This window comes from Emys orbicularis, chromosome 8 (genome assembly GCF_028017835.1).
Source record: "Emys orbicularis isolate rEmyOrb1 chromosome 8, rEmyOrb1.hap1, whole genome shotgun sequence".
Lineage (NCBI taxonomy): Eukaryota > Metazoa > Chordata > Testudines > Emydidae > Emys > Emys orbicularis.
In genome coordinates, this window is record NC_088690.1 from 31,887,955 (window position 1) to 31,908,544 (window position 20,590).

Below are 20,590 nucleotides of genomic sequence, written 5' to 3' on the forward strand. Positions count from 1 at the left end.
TCCTCCTTTCCACCCATGGAGTAAAATACTGTTCTAAGTGGTGATTGGATTAGAAGCTTCTTTTTTGAAGCACAATCTGTTCTGGTACCACCAGGCCCTGGCTTTTGATATTGATAAAGACAGATTGGAGCTAAAAGTAACTTTCATTTCTCACTAGCCTGAAACACCTTCCAGTTTAAATTTTAAAGAATGCATAAGATGGTAAAACATGAAAATTAAAGACATCCAACTCTTGGGAGAAGCCCACTTGGTAACTTCAGCTAGGTGAAGTTGAAGGGAAGAGAGAGCAAGTAACAAAGTAGTACCAAGGGCTTTACAGTGATACTGAAAACAGGAGTGCACCAAGAAAAAATAATCAACAAAAATAGTAGAAAAATAACAAATTCATATGGAGGGAAAGTTCATCTTTTTTATTACTTGCTTTTTCCCTTTCCCTGGGAACTATTTTTCACAGAGTCTGGACAGATTTAGAAAATACTGATAAAATAATTTTTAGGAAAATATCAATTAAAATATTCTCTGTTACAGTCATAACAATACATGAAGTCTGTGGGTGATTGAGTAATATTCTTTGAGGTGCACTAAAATATAAGGCTTTCATTATTACCTAATGACAATAATCGTAAAGTGTCTTATTGTTTAATTACAGTTTTTGGAATGCTTAGGCAATAAAGCAGTCATTGTGAATTATAAAGCACATTTTAATGTTTGGCCAAACAATACAGCAGTTTATTGTCACTCAGAACTAGACTGTGATATCTTTATTCATGCTAAAGAGTATCTTATGTCACAAGTAGTCCCCTTGATGTCAATGAGAATACTTGCAGGTAAGGTACTTTTGTCCAAATAAAACAGTATCACAATCTGGCCCATAATGATGTTAAATGAGACCTGTCTTGTTAAAGGGCTCAAAAAGGAAGTCCTTTCCCCATCCTTTCTAAAATGTTTTGAATATAAGAATTCATTAGGATTTAGGGATTAGGTAACCACTGTCTACACACAAAAAATCTGCAAAAATTTTCATTAGTTCTTTTATTAGTTGGCAGCGAATACGCTAGCTGTGAACTTTTATGAAGCTATAAATATAAAGGACCTTCTGATACTGGTATGATGATAATTCTAAATTTCCTCTTTGCAGCTGCAGTTGATCCCCTGTATTTGGTAAAATCTCTCTTTTTGTGACTTAACAGAGAAAGTTGGCTCAACTACCGTATTGCCTTTGAGTACTTTGCAGGGAAGTTCATGAATTAAACCCACATGGCAACACAACTCCCCTCCCCACCTTTCCCTTAAGGTGGCTATAAAATGTCAGTAGAAACCAAAGCTGTTTATTTTACTTAACATTGGATTCTGTAAGTAAATGAGTTTCTAGTGGGGCTTAGTGCAAAGTACATCTTTGCAACCAGCTCCTTGACATTACTAAACTTTTATTAAAGTTGCCATAAATATTAAGTTAAAGCTTAGAAAGTGTAAATTTCATCTTGGAATGACAAGAATAAGAATATGCAGGTAAACCAACTAACTAGCTGGTAAACAGATTCACTGGAAAACTTCAATGTTTGGAATTGATCATGAAAAAAAATATTCTGATACTTTACAAAACCCTCTCATTTCCCCCTGGACTTATCCTTTGGGCTTTAAAATGTAAGAGGAAATTTTTGTCTACTTTTTACTGTATATTCCCAATTTCCTGTCACGTATTATAAATTACTCTGCTAGATCTCTGCCACTCTAGTTTTGCCTAAACACTGCCTGTCAATACATTCCATTTTCATTGCTGGATAAATACAAAAAGAGCCTATTTTTTCCTCTGGGTGGGTGACTAGGGAACGAGGCACAATTTGAGATATTTAAGGAATCTTATTACCTTAGCATCTAAGACCCAAAAATTGTAGCAGAAAAAAAATGTCCAGAATAAATGCTGTTTTCACAAGGAGCCCAGAAACCTTGCAACAGCAAACTTGTATGCTTGAGCCTGCGCATACTATAACACTACCATATGGCTGACCTTCTGACTTGCGCTATTAGTTTGGTTTAATTTTATTTTTTTAATATTAAAGAGATCATACCAAAAAAAGGGGGAGAAAGACTGCAGTTCTAAAGGGTAACGCAGGGCTAAAGGTTATTTGTTTACCTCTACCTTCCCAGAGAGAAGTCCAGTGCTGCCAGGTGCTGAGTCCTCAACTCTCAACGAAATTAATGGGAGATGAAGTTGCTCAGCACCAGTGCAGGAGGTCCTCTGCTCTTCGCAGGATCGGGGCCAGAGAGAACAAGAAATATGATTTGGCTGCCCAGATGCCTGTGCCAGACCTCATCGTGTGATCAGCTGCATTTGAATGTTACATCTGCCCCAGAATAAACAGTCACTCCAAACCAGCTAGCCCAATGGAAGCTATTGTGCAAAAATGTGAATCAATAATTAGAAAACCAATCATTTATCTGTAAATACAAGAAGCTGGATGCAATATCAAGATGCAGGGCACATTGATCCTGCTTGAAATTATGAAACAGGGTCAGGGTTAGCTTTGCAGAGTACACTAAAAGCTGTGTTATCTGGCATTTTATCAACTGGAGAGCTATATAAACTGGCATTTCTGATCTTCATCGAAAGTCTGGTTTATAGTCTGCTTGGCACAGGGTTGGCAGGCTCCCTACCTGGCTCCGTATGGTTCCCCGCAAGCAGCGGCGTGTCTCTGCTGCTCCTAGGTGGAGGAACAGCCCTGGGGGCTCCGTGTGCTGCCCCAACCCCACCCTGATCACTGGCTCTGCAGCTCCCATTGGCCGGAAACTGCAGCCAATGGGAGCTGCAGGGGCGGTGCATGCGGGTGGAGACAGCACACAGAACCGCCTAGCCACACCTCCAGCTAGGAGCAGCAGGGACATGTCACTGCTTGCAGGGAGCTGCCCGAGGGGAGCGCCGCCCGGATCCGGCACCCTGAAAGCCATCCCGTGGCCCAACTCCTTGCCCTGAGCCCCCTCCAACACCCAAACTCCCTCCCAGAGCTCGTGCTCCGCACCCCTTCCAATGACCCCAGCCCTGAGTCCCCTCCCGCACCCAAACTCTTAGTTAATCGGCACCCCCCATTCTCCCAACATGCCGGATAACAAAACTTTTACTGTGCTCACTTATTACACTGATGGTGAGCACGACCCATCAGCTGGTCAGCTCTATCTTTGCAGCATTATTCTACAGTGGTCTGCAGAGTGAAATAGTTTGTGGCGCAAGGAGTAGACGACTGGATGTTGTGACGAGGACTAATAGGAAATGAGAGGGGTTCTCTTATCAAGTGGTCCACAAAATAAAAAGTTGAAGAACCATTATTTCTGTCATTTTAATAAATCAAGAAATGCATAACACCACAATACAGGAGACTTCCCAAAATTTCCTGGGAAATAATTCAGTTATAAGATGCCTAAAAGCATATTATTAGTGAACAGAGATTTACTAGATGGCCCCAATAGGTCTGCTTTAATTAAAAATAATGTCACACTTACAGAAACTAATCCAGGTGCACAGATGCCACCATTAGTCTTTTTTGTGGTGTTAGCCCTACCAGATTCAAGAAGTGCAAATATATAACTTAGAAACCCAATTAAGGCATTAGAAGTAAACTCCATAAAAAAAAAATCAGCTTTAACAATAAACGTAGCCATTTTAAATATAATACCGCACTAGCAAGCAATACTACCTTGAATAATTCAGCAAACTGTAACGCAAGACGAGATGAGAGGAATGAGAAAGTGCAATTGCTATTTTCATTATTATTTTGGCATCTTATTGGCAGTCAGAATTGGACAAAAGTAGTAATGTGTAAGAGCAAAACGACTTCTTGGCTTGATTCCTTCATCCCTACATACTTCAGAGTTTTATTTATGGCTAAATTGAAGCTGGATGTCAAAGCTGGGTCCCTCAGAACAAAATCTTAATAATTAACTGGCAAAACTGAACATGATCGTTTCTGACACACCTACACTGGTAATTATTGCTTTGAGGCCATTTACTAATGAAATTAATGTATTCATTGCCCTAACAAATTAGCATAACTCATACATAATGCCCCACATTTCAAGACCTTGCTAGAAAAACAACACTTAATACCGCAGAATGAAATGGCAAGGGCATTACATGGAGATAGTATTCACTGAATTCCATGTTAAAAACCACAATGGCTAAGTGTTCATTATAATGCAAAATGTAAACAAAATGTGAGTATTAAAACTATTAATAGTGTAGTCAAGAGTGTACAATTGATTATTATCTGTGCACTTCAAATAAGCACATATTACAATAGCCGTAACCATGGAATCTAATTAACTGGCTACTTTTAGTGATACAAAGTATGAAAAGAAGGCTTTGTAGAAGCAGCTTCTTCTTCTCTGTCATATGGATAATGAATACAGTGTAGCTCAGTGGTTCTCAAACTTTTTTACTGGTTACCCCTTTCACATAGCAAGCCTCTGAGTGCGACCCCCCCCCTTATAAATTAAAACACGTTTTTATATATTTAACACCATTATAAATGCTGGAGGCAAAGAGGGGTTTGGGGTGGAGGCTGACAGCTCGCGACCCCCATTAATAGCCTCGTGACCCCTTGAGGGGTCCCGAGCCTGTTTGAGAACCCCGGTGTAGCTGCTGCTGTTTCTCCAATTTGCTAGCCAAATACATACAGTAGGGCAATATTTAGAGATGTCTACAGCAGTCAGAGGGTTAAGCAATGCTAAAAAAAATTCTTCACATTTTAAATGGCAAGCTTCTTGCTTTGATTTGGAGGATGGGTATTGTGCCATGTGCTTCCCAGTTTAAAAGCTTCTAAGGAGAAGATGGAGACTGAAAATGTGATAGGATGGCAGGAATCTAGGACTGAATCATCAGCTGCCCATAGCACACATTTGGCACAGATGAAGGGAAGCAAAAGTGACTGTAACAGACCTTTCGGCCTCCCCAACCCTGGGTGTGGCTGGGAGCTGAATCAGCCCCTCATGCAAGTTAGAACAGTCACAAGGCTACTTTAACTTATGCCATCTTAGGGTCCATTTTATCAGCTCAGGAGCACTGGAGAGCAGTGCACTCTTGCCATATCTCCTCTTTCCCCCATGGCAGCCAGACACACAACAGAACACAGGAATTGCCATACTGGGTCAGACCAGGGCAGTATCAGCTGCTCCAGAGGAAGGTGCAAAAACTTCACAGTGGAAGATTATGGAATAACAAATTTATAAGTGACATTTTTTGCACACCACATCAGTTAGTCCCAGACCCTCAAAAGTACATAAGCATTAATGTCCATTAATTTCAATGGAAGTTAAGAGACTAAATACTTTTGAGGACCTAGGCTTTAGTGCCTGGCTCATGCCCAGAGACACGAGGGCTAATATCCCTAATTTATTTTCTTTTTTATCTTATCCAGTCTATTTATGGAGTCTCTCGTTATCCATTCAAATGTCTTACCTTTTTTTGAATCCTGTGCTCTTGGCTTCCATGATGTCTTGTGGCCATGAGTTCTATGTGTTGCATAAACAAAGTATTGCATTTTATGCGTTTTAAATTTGTTGCCTGTCAGTTTCATTAAATGTCCCTTTCTAAATTATCTTCTCTATGCAATTCATCATCATTCTGCATATACCTTTCTCCACTTTGATCTAAGCAGTCTGTATCTTTCCAATCTCTCCTCATATGGAAGTCTTTCCATTACTCATTTTTGTTGCCCTTCTTTGGACTACTTTTATTTCTACAATATCTTTTTTTTTAAATTATAATACTACTGAAACTGAAGACAGTGGGGCAGATTTTCCAGCCTGTTAAATCTGCTTAACACCACTCAAATGGCACAATAAGACCTATAACTGGCTTAAACCAGCTGGTGGTAGATTCCTCCAGTGTTAGGGAATTCTTAAGTGGCATAGTTTTTGTACAATCTCTCCCCTGAAGACATGGAACTTAATTATATTGTGGCCACTATTGCTGACTGTATTTACTCTTGAACCAACGCCTGTGTGTAATTTAGGACTAAAATGAGAATACTTTCCTCTTGTGTGTTCTAGAATTAGCTGGTCCAAGAAACAATCATTTGAGTGTCAAGAAATTGCTTCTCTAAACTTTGCCCTGATGTGACATATAACCAATTTACATGAGGGTAGCTGAAACCCATTACAGCTTTGTTAGACTCAGGTATCCCTTTGATCTCCCTCACAACAGCACATTCAGGGCCTGATTCTCATTTACACCAATGCCCTTTTATACTCTGGCAATAGTTATGTGTAATGCCAAAGCAGTGGAAGGGGACCTTAGTGTAAATGAGAATCAGGCCCTCAATATCATTTTTTTGACCAGGAGACAGGTAGTATAATCTATCACTATATTTTTGTACACTTATGTCTTGGGATGCTGTTATTTATTTTGGTTTAAAAATAACTCCAGACCAAGGGGCACTCATCCAAAGCTCTGTGCAAGCTTGACATGTATTTAAGACCACAATACTAAAGGAATGACAACATAAGTTGTAGCCAAACTACGGAATGGCTCTCTCCACTCAGAAACGTTCTCCCATTAGATTCTATGAAATCTTTAGATGCAGCACTACTCCCTTATTCCTAAAACCTATTCTGCATAATTTATAGGCTGGTATTATAGTACTCCATTGATTCATCCGCTCTGTCCTAGGTTATAACCATGTATTACAATATTCCATTCATTCCACCATGTTTCAGTTATGCATATTATATCAAGGTGCTCATCTTCCATTGCCAGGCATTCTAGTTCACCTATTTTTGCTTTTTAAGGTTCTCTCATTGGCAGACAGAAATTTATATATTTTATTTTTGGCTGCATGCCTACGTTTAATTCCTTTCTCTGACACGGTTACTTTCCTGAAATATGCCTCCGGGACCTGCCCTCCTCCCATTCGACTATAATTTCTGTCCTATCATTTACTACTGGATACAGAGTTACCTTTGTATTACTGACATCCCTAGCAGATGTCTTCATACAACCTGAGGGATCCCCAGCACCTGTCAAGCTTTCCCCCTGGTTCTAAGTAATCCCCCAAAATGTGTGTCAGTTTTCTGTCTCATCTGGTTCCAGTTTGGTTAGGTGGAGCTTATTTCTTCTCTATAGGCTTTTTTCACCTTCTTATCTATACCTGGAGACCCTGAAGTTCTCTTCATCTAGCTGGCCCAGCATATGAAAAATGGAAACATTTAACAGAAAGCTACCATGAAAAGCAGTTAATTTATTCATCTAAATTTAGGTTCTAGAACTTTTCACATTCATCTCCTCATATCATTGGTACCAGTGTGTACTATGATCATTGGTCCCTCTCCAATGCTCACTACAAATCATGACTCATGAGATCTGACACCTTCACACCTACTGGGCAAATCTCTCTCTCTCTCTCTCTCTCTCACACACACACCACCTTCAAAAAGGAAACAAAAATCCTATGTTGTTCTAAAATTACCATGTTATTTCCCACATTGGGAGCAGTGAGGCACACAATATTATGGTAAATGTTTTCTTTTGTTTAAATGATGTGTGTGTAAGTTGTTTCTTTAATGCAGCAGTGACTGCTGCTTTTTATTTTTATTTTGGTGGCGGAGGAAAGAGAGAGAAGGGCATGTCTCAAAGCCAGCCCAGACAATGGTAAAAGAGTTGTTACTGCTCTGCAGAGAGGAAGCTTCCATATAAGGAACCTCCAGCTGAGACAGACCTAACACTAATTGCTCCTGGAAGAGTGGAAAAGTCAAGCAGCCTGAAAGTGCAGAAATCCAGAGGGAAGAGACACAGCAGTGTAGAACTAGTGATGGCTAAACCTCTTCCAGATGTTTGGTTCAGATGCTTATCTTAAACTTATGAGAACAGAAAATCTTTTGAGGACCTCTGAACATAGTCTGTCCCTGTTATGGAGGGGAGGGCATTCCCCTTCCTATCCTGCAGCAGCAGAAGCACACTTCCAGGGAGGCTTAGCAGGTCTAGACTCCACCCAAACTTCTGTGGGAAGAAGTTCAGCCCCACCAGTAATAACCTCGGGAATGGTGCTCTGACTTCTCACTATTCTATCACGTTTCTTGATTAGGTGGCTGTGACACATGCACACCCCCACTGCACCCTCAACAATGTTCTTCTTGGGAGTGATAACTCCATTGCCCTCCTCCCTAAAACAGCGAGTAACCAGACTAGGCCACTGAGGCTACTTTTGGATTTTGTGCCTCTGGACTTTTCGTGGGATGGTGCAGAAGACAATAGTGTGCATGTCATCAGCAGAACTGGACTGAAGAGAACAGCCTGTCCTCTGGGTCCTCACTATCAGGAAACCCCAGGACTGTGGTAGTAGGCTGCCAGCTACAGATAGTGAAGGAGGAGGAACAAGAAGGGAGGGAGGAGTTAACTGAATTTTCTCAAGCTCTGAAAAAGATCTGAGTTCAGTCTAAGGGAAGAGCGACAGATTCAGTGGAATGGTTCTTATTTTTCCACCCACAGTAAGAATTTGAGGATTTAATAGAGACTCTTTTGGTGGGAAGGACTTTGTGTAAGAAAGCTCTGCAAGAGCTTTAAATTGCAATGGGGCACAGACACTTAGCAGGTGGAAGTCATCATAACTGTATTAAGTTCAGTGGAGCTATGCTGATTTCCAGCAGCTGAGGATCTGGCACAGTGCATTTAGTAGTGCTCTCAACCTGGCCTGGACAGCAGCAGCCCTGTTAGAGGAGTTCACTTTGGGAGAGCCACAGCAGGCAGCAGCGTCCTCACATGCAACTGGAGGGGTTAGCTCCTCATAGCTGGAGGAACTCTGAGTGACCTTAAAGGCCGTACATACAAGTCTTGTCTGCAAAACCCGTGAGAACTTTTCCTGCTATGATTCTAAACTTTACAAAGTTAGATTCTCACAGAGTTATATAACCCTGTGTGGTAGTTAATGAAGTGCTGGATGTTAGAAAAATAACTGCAATGTTATTTTGCCCCTGGTATGCTTTGCCTTATAAGGCTTAAACCTAGAGCTAATTCACTTGTGTTTTGTGATCTCTATCATGCTGTAATAATAATACTTAGCACTTTATAGCACTTTTCACTTATAAAAAGTGCTTTACAAACATTATCTAATTATTAATCTTCACAACAGCTCTGTGACATAGGTATATAGGTCAACTTAATGTTCTGTTTTAATGAACTACTAGCACTTTAGTAAATTGCAAAATACAAAAACATTAACTTCACTTAAAAGAAACAAAGTTAGTGAACAAATTGCATTCCTCTGTTGCATTCTAGATGGGTAATACACAGAGCAAACTGTCATAGTTATTACCAACTCTGAGGCTTATAGAAAACCATAATCTATGTAACTAATAGTTCAATTCAATATTTAAGAAAGGCCTGTTTCCTACAGATATTGAAATTCAGTTTTTAGTGACCATTTTTATTTTTTCTTCACATTACTATTATGATTTGTTCTTTGTATTACCATAACACCTGGGAGCCATAGTCATGAACCAGGGTCCCATTGTGCTATACAAGCACAGAACAAGACCCCCTGCCCCAAAGAGTTTACAATCCAAATATAAGACGAGACAACAGATGGCCAGACAGACAGGAAAGCACAAGGAAACAATGAGAGAATTGGTCACCGTGGGAAGCAGTAGTTATTGTCATTGGGTGGAGTTTGGCTGTCTACACATACACACACTCGCAGCATTTTATGCAATTGTGCATGCTGCACCACCCCCATTTGGATTAGATAGTCTGCTACTCCAAAACACGGTCTGATTTGCAGGCTGGTGCAGAAGGATGAGACCGAAGGCCCTGTCTACTTCCTGTCATCTCTGTAGTGATATGCACATGATGAGGCTTCTGCAGTTTCTGGCCATTGTGTGGAGAACGTTCCTTTTTCACTTCAGCTCCCCACATTCACCCATGCTAGGGCAGGTCACAATCTGGTCTATAAAACTCCCTGTACTACTGTATTACAGACAAAAAACCTACATTAAAATAACATTAAGGTTTCAAAGTCAACCACTTAAAAGTTAGGAAATGCCAGGATTAAGGTTAGATGTGCGACCTTAATTCGTATCCCTTGTATATATGCATTATGATACCGTTTTTAATTACACAATCATGTACTATTTATTCCACAGCACTCCTGCCTCTTTCAGTGCACAGGATGGACCATGGCATGGGAGGTATATCAGGTTTGGGTAGTGAAGAAGACTGATGTCTGTAGGACCACTGCTCTGTTTGTTGCAGAAATTGGAAGCTGTTGTAGTTAGTGGCAGGGGATTGAAAGAAGAAAGGTTAAAGCAGCTGAATAGTACTCTGAATAGAGAACTGGATTCTACCCCACCTCTGCAACAGAGTTCCTGTGATGCTTGGAGAGTCACTTATACTTTTCACAGGTGGTCACTACTTGTGTGTTCCTCATTTTCTGGGTACCTGACTTGAGATGCTGGGTTCTGACCTGCAGAAGTGCTGAGCAAATGGGAGGAGTAATCATTCTAAGTCCTGTGAAAAAATCAGGTCCCAGGCATCTCCAATTCGTACCCATCGTTAATGGGCACCTTTGAGCTTAATCTCGGTGTCTCAGCTCCTCATCTGTAAAATGGGGATAAGATCTCATCTCACAGGGGTATTATGAAAATAAATTTATGAATATTATTAAGCACTCATACTACAGTGATTTGCACCAGAGAAACACCTATGAAGAAATTAGTAGTTCTGTCCTTACAGCAGGGTTTGACTAGTGTACAGTAAATAAGGCTTGGGGCCACACACTGAACAACGAGGAGAAAACAAAATACCGAATAGCTGCTCACTATGTGAGCTTCATCCATTTGGTGGACTGATTGAAGCAAGGGTCCTGTGGGAAAAATAGAATGAGATTGTGTAATTAAAGACTGTATCCTAATGCATCCACACAAGGGGGCCACACAAGCAACTTAAAATCTGGCATTTCCTAACTTTTGAATGCTTAACATTGCAATCTTAATAATGTTATTTTAATGTTGTTTTGGAGTGTAATTTCCTAAGTTTTAAAAAATACAAACTGAAAAAACAAAAATTCCATCATGTGCCATCATAATGATGGCCACATAGTACATTATCAGCAAGGTTGGAATGTTTAGGTCCACTGCACAGACTTCTGCCAGTTAAGCTAATGGAGTAACTGATAGCAGTAGTAGGTTGTCATCCTCTATGTGGCACTAGAAAAGGATGAGACACACTTTGCTAGTGGGTTGCACAGATACTTCTGACAGTAGAAGAATGGCGAGACTCAGTAATCTTGGGTTCTATTCCATCCTCTGAGACGGAGTGTTCTCTAGTGGTCACCTGTCATTTATCCATTCCCCACTAAGTTTGGCCCAAAACGTTCTGTCTCCTCCAACCTGCCCCTGTCTCAGTCCTGCCTCTTACCCATCCTTGGCTCTTTGTCCCAGTACCAGTCTCCTTAACCAGTAACACACTGCCTCTCCAGATCATCTCCCCTTCTCCCAGTCTAATCCCATTATCCTTGTCAGCAAGTCCCCTTGGCTCCTCGTCTGATCTGTCTGCTCCTCCCACCAACTGGCTCCCCAGTCCCCCACTCAATCTGTTTCCTTCCCTGCTCTCAGTCTCCTTGCCCAGCTCAACCAGTACCATTCTCATCTACTCTCCCAGCTGCCCAGCCAGTCTCAGTTTCCCCCTCAACTCACAGTCCCAGTTTCTGTCTTCTCTCCCACGGTCAGCCTCCAGTTCCAGTCTCCCGGTCACAAAGACCACTCTCTACCAAATTTCAAGTTCTTCTCTAAAGCATGGGGGCAATCTAGCTTCTCAAAGAGAAAGTCACCAGAATTAACATGGGCAATCACCATATTTTTTCCTAGCCTCATTCCAAGAAACTGCTACACCATTTGGCTGAAAAAATTCTAGACTAATTCTCCTTGAGGCAGTTACCCATCATGAAAAATTTCAGCCCAAATGGTTAAACTTTGTCAAAATAAGCAACTGTAAATGATCTTATAATGGGAAATGTCAGGCAACCTTAATAGGTGGTGCCACCAGATCCATCTACAATATGTATACACGAATATACCATTTTATGTTGTGTTTTTATCTGCTGTGCAGTTTAATTTAATCATCTGATAACATCAAGCCTTCTTTAACCCAGAATTTTCCATTTCTCACTCACATTCACACTCTCCACTATTTTTTATATGGAAAGAATGATGTATCCCAGTGGGGCTATTGGACAATCAAGGTGCTAACGGAGTACTCAAGGAAGACAAGAGCTTTGCAGAGAAGCTAAACAAATTCTTTGCCTCAGCCTCCACTACAGAGGATGTGAGGGAGATTCCTACACCTGAGCCATTCTTTTTAGGTGACAAATCTGGAGTACTGTCCCAGATTGAGGTGCCAATAGAGGAGGTTTTAGAACAAATTGATAAATTAAACAGTAATAAGTCACCGGGATCAGATGGTATGCAACCAAGAGTGTTAAAGGAACTCAAATATGAAATTGTAGAGCTACTAACTGTGGTATGTAATCTACCACATAAATCAGTCTCTGTACCAGATGACTGGAGGATAGCTAATCTAACACCGATTTTTTTTAAAAGGCTCTACAGGTGATCCTGGCAACCACATGCTGGTAAGCCTAACCTCAGTATCAGGCAAATTGGTTGTAACTATAGCAAAGAGCAGAATTATCAGACACATAAATGAACACAATATGTTGGGGGAAGAGTCAACATGGCTTTTTAAAAGATAAATCATGCATCACTAATCTATTAGAATTCTTTGAGGGGTCAACAAACATGTGGACAGGTGATCCAGTGAATATAGTGTACTTGGACTTTCAGAAAGCCTTTGACAAGTTCCCATACCAAAGGCTCATAAGAAAAGTAAGGAGTTATGGGGGTAAGAGGAAAGGTCCTCTCATGCATCAATAATTGGTTAAAAAAAAAAAGGAAACAAAGGGTAGGAATAAACGGTCAGTTTTCACAGTGGAGAGAGGTAAATAACCGGCTCCCCCAAGGCTCCGTACTGGACCACTGCTGTTCAACTTAGGGCTGGTCCACACTGGGGCGGGGGATCGATATAGGAAACGCAACTTCAGCTACGAGAATAGCGTAGCTGAAGTCGACGTTTCCTATATCGAACTAAAAGTACTTACTTCGGGTCCACGCGGTGCAGGCAAGCTCCCCCCTCGACAGCGCTTCCTCCTCTCGGCGAGAAGGAGTTCCGCAGTCGACGGGGGAGCGCTTCTGGGATCGAGCTATCGCGTCCAGATGAGACGCGATAAATCGATCCCAGAAGATCGATCTCTACCCGCCGAATTAGGCGGGTAGTGTGGACCAGCCCATATTCATAAATGATCTGGAGAAAGGAATAAACACTGAGGTTCCAAAGTTTGCAGACAATACAAAATTATTCAAGCTAGTTAAATCCAATGCTGATTGCAAAAAGTTACAAAAAGATCTCCCAAACTGGGTGACTGGGCAACAAAATGGCAGATGAAATTCAATGCTAATAAATGCAAAGTAATGAACATTGGAAAACAGTCCCAACTATCCATAGAAAATGATGGGATCTAAATTAGCTGTTTCCAAGATCTTTTTCTTGAGTGGTATCATAGTGGGCAGTTCTCTGAAAACATCTGCTCAAATTGCAGTGGCAGTCAAAAAAGCTAACAGAATGTTAGGAACCATTAGGAAAGGGATAGATAATAAGACAGAAAACATCATAATGCCACTATATAAATCCATGGTACACCCACAACGAATACTGCATGCCGTTCTGGTCATCAGTCATGGGGTGCAGCCCTCATCAACAGACCGGTGCCTCCTCCCGCTCATGTTGGGGATTATTTCGAGGCCAATGCCCACATCTGCAGTCTTCAGACCGGCACTCTGTCTCTGTTCCTGCGTATGGCTCCTCTCTCAGCTCCCAGGACCGCAGCATCCTCTTCTCAACTCAGCCCTCTGGCTAGGTCATCGTCTGTGTTTTCCCCTTCCGTGGAGGGAGGAAGATATCTCTGTCCAACAGTCTAGCCATTTCCACAGTGACAAGTGGGTGGGACCCAAGCCTGCCTACTACTCCAGGCCCCAACCCAGGACCCTGTAAATAGCAGCCTCCTGCTGCTCCTCTGTAACTTCAGTCAATGCTGCTCTGTTTCTCTGGGCTAATTCCCCATGGCCCCAGCACCTTCTTTGCCCTTATCTCAGGGCCCCAGCTGCTCAGTACCAGGAACCAGCCACTGCTCTGTCCAAAGTGCTTACAGTTCTCTCAGCCCTCCAGGGATGCAGTCCTTACTTCCTGGGCTCCCATCAGAAAGTGACCTAGTCTGCCCTGCAGTTCTCTTTTTTATGGACCTGCTGGGATCTGATTGGCTATTCCTTGCAGCCTCTCTCCTATTGGCTGCTTCCTGTGCAACCTCCCTAGCACCATTAACTCTTTCTCTGCCAGAGTGGGACGGTTGCCCCATCACATCACCCCATCTCAAAAAAAGATATATTAGAATTGGTAAAAACACAGAGAAGGTCAACGAAAATGATTAGGGGTATGGAACAGCTTCCATACAAGGAGAGCTTTAAAAGACTAGGATTGTTCAGATTAGGGGGATGATAGAGCACTATACAATCATGAATGGTGTGGAGAAAGTGAATAAGGAAGTGTTATTGATCTCTTCACATAACACAAGAACCAGAGGTCAGCCAATGACATTAATAGGCAGAAGATTTAAAACAAACATAAGGAAGTTCTTCACACAACACATAGTCAACCTATGGAACTCATTGCCAGGGGATGCTGTGAAGGCCAAAGTATAACTGGGTTCAAAAAAAAATGGATAAACTCATGGAGTATAGGTCCATCAAGGACTATTAGCCAAGATGGTCAGCGATGCAACCCATGCTCTGCTTGTCCCTAAAACTCTGACTGCCAGAAGCTGGGACTGGATGACAGGGAATGGATCACTCAGTAATTGCCTTGTGCTGTTCATTCCCTCTAAAGCACTGGCCACTGTCAGAAAACAGGATATTGGGCTAGATAGACCATTGGTCTGATCCAGTATAGCCGTTCTTATGATCTTATTTCTTAGCCCAATTTTATTTAAATAATATACAGATGAATAAACACAATGGCATCCAAGATAGATATGTCAGGTGAGGTAAACATTCTAAAAAAGAATGAACCCTTGGAGCCATGCCCTCCAAATACCATTACCTGTAACTGTCACAATGATTGTTTCACTCGATGTAACCAAGAAAGGAGCCTTTGATGACTTCTGAATAGCAAAACACCTACTGCCAGTTAGTGTGAAGTAACAGGGGGATTTAATAAATACTATGCACCAGAAAACTGCATTTCATAGCTGTGATACTGAGGCCATTACTTATATTTTTAAAATGTGAGAGAAAATGCTATTGGATATTTTACAGCATTTTATCCAGTAGGTTGGCATAATGTGAATGAATTGGATGCTCAGTGGCTGAGACATCAGACGTCAAAACACTGAGCTGTTCATAAGTGTCTGGAGCTAAAATTGCAATAGCAAAAATCATCTACAAAAAGCTGATTTGATAAAAATAGAAGTGCACTGCAGAGGGGTATTCAGTATCTGATTTTTTTTGAAAAAATCTGTTAAAATGTGATATTATTCAAGCTTATAGAATACAACACAAGAAAACTTCAAGTCTGTACATCCATTTCAAGGGTGCTAGGACTTCAGAAACCACTTGAGCTTTGTTTTCCCCCTGTATTTAGCATAATCAGAACTCCTTCATGTGTACATCTCAGCCACCTGCTTTTTAACTGTGGGTTGCTTGGAACCTGCCCCCTAAAGGGCTCCTGGAACTTTACTGGGGAGTCACAGGCTTACCTCACTTTTGCATTGTACTTTCCTTGCTCCTATTTTTTGTTTTGAGCTATCAACATTTTTTATTGCTCTGAACCAGTTCCTAAGTGCAGTCACCCTGACCCTTCATGTAAGACTTCTTTCTTCCTTCCCTTTGGCTGGATTCACTCAGGACTACTATTTACAAAAAAGAGGGAGGGATGGAGAACAATAGCAATAAGCTCCTTTCCTTTGAGGTTTGTAGATGCAGCACCTGGTTTCTGATTCCAAGTTCCATTATACAAGGGCTCATCTAAAAACTGTTGGTTTATGGAGCCCTGATTGAAGTCTATAACCTGCTATGCAGAATGATGAGGGAATGAGAGGGAGATTTGAGAAATGACTGAGTCTGTATTAATGGAGATCCAGGTCCAAATTCATCAATTATAGCTGACTGGTCCATAACAGAGGGCTCCAGGGGGGCAAAAACTCCATTCTATCTAGGTCAGGGGTAGGCAACCTATGGCACACGTGCCAAAGGCGGCACATGAGTTGATTTTCAGTGGCACTCACACTGCCCGGGTCCTGGCCACTGGTCCAGGGGCCTCTGCATTTTAATTTAATTTTAAATGAAGCTTCTTAAACATTTTAAAAACCTTGTTTACTTTACATACAACAATAGTTTAGTTATATATTATAGACTTATAGAAAGAGACCTTCTAAAAACGTTAAAATGTATTACTGGCACGCAAAACCTTAAATTAGAGTGACTAAATGAAGACTCGGCACACCACTTCTGAAAGGTTGCCGAACCCTGATCTAGGTACTTATGTGGTCCTCATCATAATATCTGATACTGCAGAAGCAGAGTAGATGGCAGGCAGGTAGGCTGAAGGACTGCAACACTAGTCCACTGGGGTTGGGATCATAACATGCCCCAAAACTGAACCCGTATGTTGTGAGGGAGAGATCAAGATACCTGGAGGATTCAGCGCCTGAGGAACTCCTGCCGCACACCCTGGTGTAAATCACTGGGGAAGGCGGAGGTGAAATACCTTCTGCTCTTCCCCTGGAATAAATGCCCCCTTGGCACAATAACCATCACTGGTGCAGGAAGATACAGTTTTCACCTTCTTGTGCTAGCTGGAGCACATTTATTCCCAAGTGTCCAGCTACTGTGAAGCTTAAAAAGATAATGGATTTATCATGCTATTGCTAAAATGGAAACAACTCTAGAAGGATTAAAATGATGGGCAATTTACCTCTACTCTTGCCACAACTCACTATACCATTTACGCATTCAAAGTGGCTTCATTGTTTTCAACTTGGATACATACATTCTGATGCATCCCTATCCCGGATGCAGTGCAATATTCCTTATGCCATACATAATAGTGCCTTGTTTGATCCTGAGTGGAATCGGGGATAGAGGACTCTCAGACATCTGGGCACCAAATACACAGGGCTGCATGTGGCTGAACTGAAAAGAAGCAAAGCCACTTTAGAGCAACACCTGGGAGAGTGAGGAATTGGCTGGGGGTAGGAATGATGTGCGGGAGGGCAAAAGATAATGGTAGCTATGGTTTATGTGACACACATGAAAGGCTTAATTAGTATAATTGCAAGCGGCTAGTAACAGTGTCACATCCCAAAGATATGCTTGATCCAACTGATTTCAATGGAAGCACCTCAGAGAATTGGGCCGGACATGAACATTCAATGAGAGTTTATTCCGGTGATACAAATGCACCTGTATTACTTTGTGGAATTCTACCACTGCTGTTTGTCTATGATAGGAGGAGGCAGACTGGAGTGGATAGCAGCAGCATGCACATCCACAAAAGGTAGGGGGTCTCATCAAGAACTGTAGCAAAGGAAAGAGATCAGATCGCAGTATATCGTGTGTGTTGGGATAACAGTTAAAGACCTGCAGGCTTGTCCTTTGGCAGAGAGAGGATGGAGGGAGAGTGGTCACAACGTTAATTACATTTTTAATATGGATGCATGGACTGGAAATATTCAAGAACCATTGGGTATAGTACACATATACCGTATATTTAGACATGCAGTTCAGTACACACATAGGCAAATACTTAGACTACAATCCCTTTCACACGAGGGTTATAAATTGTTAATTTCCTCCATTAATCCAGTACTTTTTGAAAACATGGAAAGAACAGTTGAGTGACTTACCTCAGCTGTACATACTTTGCATCTTGCTCTATCTTGATTATCAGAACTCTAAGAGAAAAACAGTCATTTAGTAAGAAAGCTGATTAAAATTATATTGACCAGGAAAATAAATATAAAACATATTAGCATCATCTCCCTGGCAGAATTAAAGAACAACAGGGCCAAATCGATTATGAAAAGTGAATGCTTTGTTACTCCAGAATCTGGTTCACATTTGATAATTTGCACCTTTCTTGCATTTATAGTTTTTATTTTATGCAAACACTCTTAAATACTCCTCAAGTCAATAAGGCACAAAAAGATAAGTCTGAAACTCACTATGGACAATCAGCTTAAACTGGGGCTCAAGATCGTGGAGCCTCTCTGAGCCTTTAGAAATAATCAAGGTTTATGGTGTTTAACCATCATTCTCAGGAGAAAATATATATTATGCAGCTTTGATGAGATAAAGCCCTCAAAAAAGCACCATGTATTTTTGTAGTACTCGATAGGACTTTGGAGGGAAAAATGATTATCCTTCACAAACAATGGCTTTAGAAATCCCCATCATGAACCCAAGATGTACACATAGAACAAAGCCCAGACATGTCAGCCCACTCAAGTGTAAAACCTGCTTACAGTTTGATCAGCAATGGAGCAGGTTAACATGTTAGAAAATACTGTTCAAGGCCACTGCCTCTCTCACTAAAACTGAAAAACTGGGCACAAAAAGGCAATGCATTGTACGTCATCTGGTCAGGAGTATTACTATTAAAAGTTCTACATGGTGAGCAAAATGTGGTGCTGTAGCAAAAGTCTGTTGTGTATGTCTCTTTTAGATTCTGACCATTCCGTGACCTACCTGAGTGCATCACTGTAGTTCTGGACCAACAGAGACATTTCCTTCTGGCCATGAGCTAGACGGGGAGTCATGTCCTCTGTGAATGTTATACTCAAAAAATGTTCCTGTGGTCAGTGAACCCTGGATCTGTGGGGTGTATGTCTCTCTGTTGGCACAACAGTTGCCATACCAGTGTCACAACTAGGGGTTCATGCTCCATGTAAGTCTACTTCCCATTTTAAAAAATAATCAGTCTTAGCTTCCAGTCCTTGCAGGTGATGAACAGCTCCTCGGGGTGATGAACACCCTCAGTTCCCACTGACTTCACCGGGAGATGTGAGAGCTCAGCAACCCTCAGGCAGTGCTACGATCCTGGCAAGGCTGAGCCCATTCATCTAACTACGAAAGGAAGTTTGAATTTCCTCTCCCCATGAAGGACTGAAACAATGTCAAATTTAAACCTGGATAGTTTACATACAATCTTGCTCTTTCCTTTTGTGAATCAGATGAGAGATGACCCAAAATACAACCAGAAATCAAAAGAAAGAAATGAATGTGTATGCTAGAGAGAAAGAGAGCCTTCCTGCGGTTTAAAATAGTCTCATCATAGTGGTATCCTTCCTATGGTGCCATTTTACTGGTGATTTTCTTGTTTCATCAACATTCTCATGCCATTTCATAGATTCTTGTTAACTTCAGTCCATTTGTAGTATTTATATTGGAGATGTTCATCTCTTTGAATATTAGTGGCCACCCTTAAAACCTTGCAAATTTTGCCTTATTGCATGTAATCGCTGTTCAATAATAGAACATTCATGACTGATTTCTGAAGTGGAGCCCCAAAAGAAGGCATAGGAGTGATGAGTGATCTAACAAAGGGGAAGACCACCTCACATTCCCCCTTAAATCACTGAAATGACTAACTGCCGGTGGATCTGAGAAAGGATTTCATTAAATATTCCTGTTACTCAGGAAGCTTCTCTTTGTACATCAGTAACAAACAAACAGAAGGTTTTTGAAAGAGCGGCACACTGGAGACCCTGGCAGTTCTCAGAAGGAGGTGGGTTTGCCTGTGTCTCACAGGGCTGAAGTCCAGATCTAGGGAGTTCCAGCCTGTCTCGCACTAGGGAGCGGAGACCTAAGAGCAATATGGAACCTTTGGAGATAATCTAGTGTGCGTTCAAGTGGACTTTCTGTTGGTTTCTCCAAGCAGCTTCTGAGGCATTTAAGCAGGGGACTCTTTAGTTAAAAAGACCACGAAAGGGGAGACGTGAACAACAGGCTGTGAAATACTGAAGATGAGGGGTTTAAGGCATGTTTTTCCTGAATAAAACACTAAGATGGACAGAAATGAACTGAAACCACTTAAGAGTTATGAAGTCTCTCTCGCTCTCGCTCTCTCTCTCTCCCCCTGTTAATTTTTTCTAATACTTGACCTTCTTGTTCAGTTATCTCACAGGCCAGTATTCCAATATCTACCTGTTTCTAACCATGACTTCTGTACAAAACTTTCAGTGTTTTAAAAAAATTGGTTGATTTTTAAAGTTGTGGCTATTGCAACATACACTACATTAAATTCCTGGGGAACCATGTCAGTCTGCAAAATCTCCAGTGCCTCCCCCTACTTCATCTCCCTGGAGTCATATATAACCTTACTAGTTGGAACTGTAGGTAACCACCGTCATGGGGAATATTTTCCTCCTACATTTTAGAATAGTATAATTTATAACATGATATTAAAACCAACATAAATTAGTAATTCAATCCCTATATTCCAATT

The 20,590-nt window shown here is 41.4% G+C and overlaps 1 protein-coding gene across 2 annotated transcripts in view; it reads right to left on the bottom strand.

The window, feature by feature from the left end:
* Positions 1 to 20,590, bottom strand: part of LOC135882696 (uncharacterized) — a 185,494-nt gene that overhangs the window by 129,486 nt on the left and 35,418 nt on the right. For both annotated transcript variants that reach the window (XM_065409682.1, XM_065409683.1), the window contains exon 3: positions 17,991 to 18,038. In XM_065409682.1, the coding sequence (XP_065265754.1) occupies positions 17,991 to 18,038 (48 nt within the window). The remainder of the gene's footprint in view (positions 1 to 17,990; positions 18,039 to 20,590) is intronic.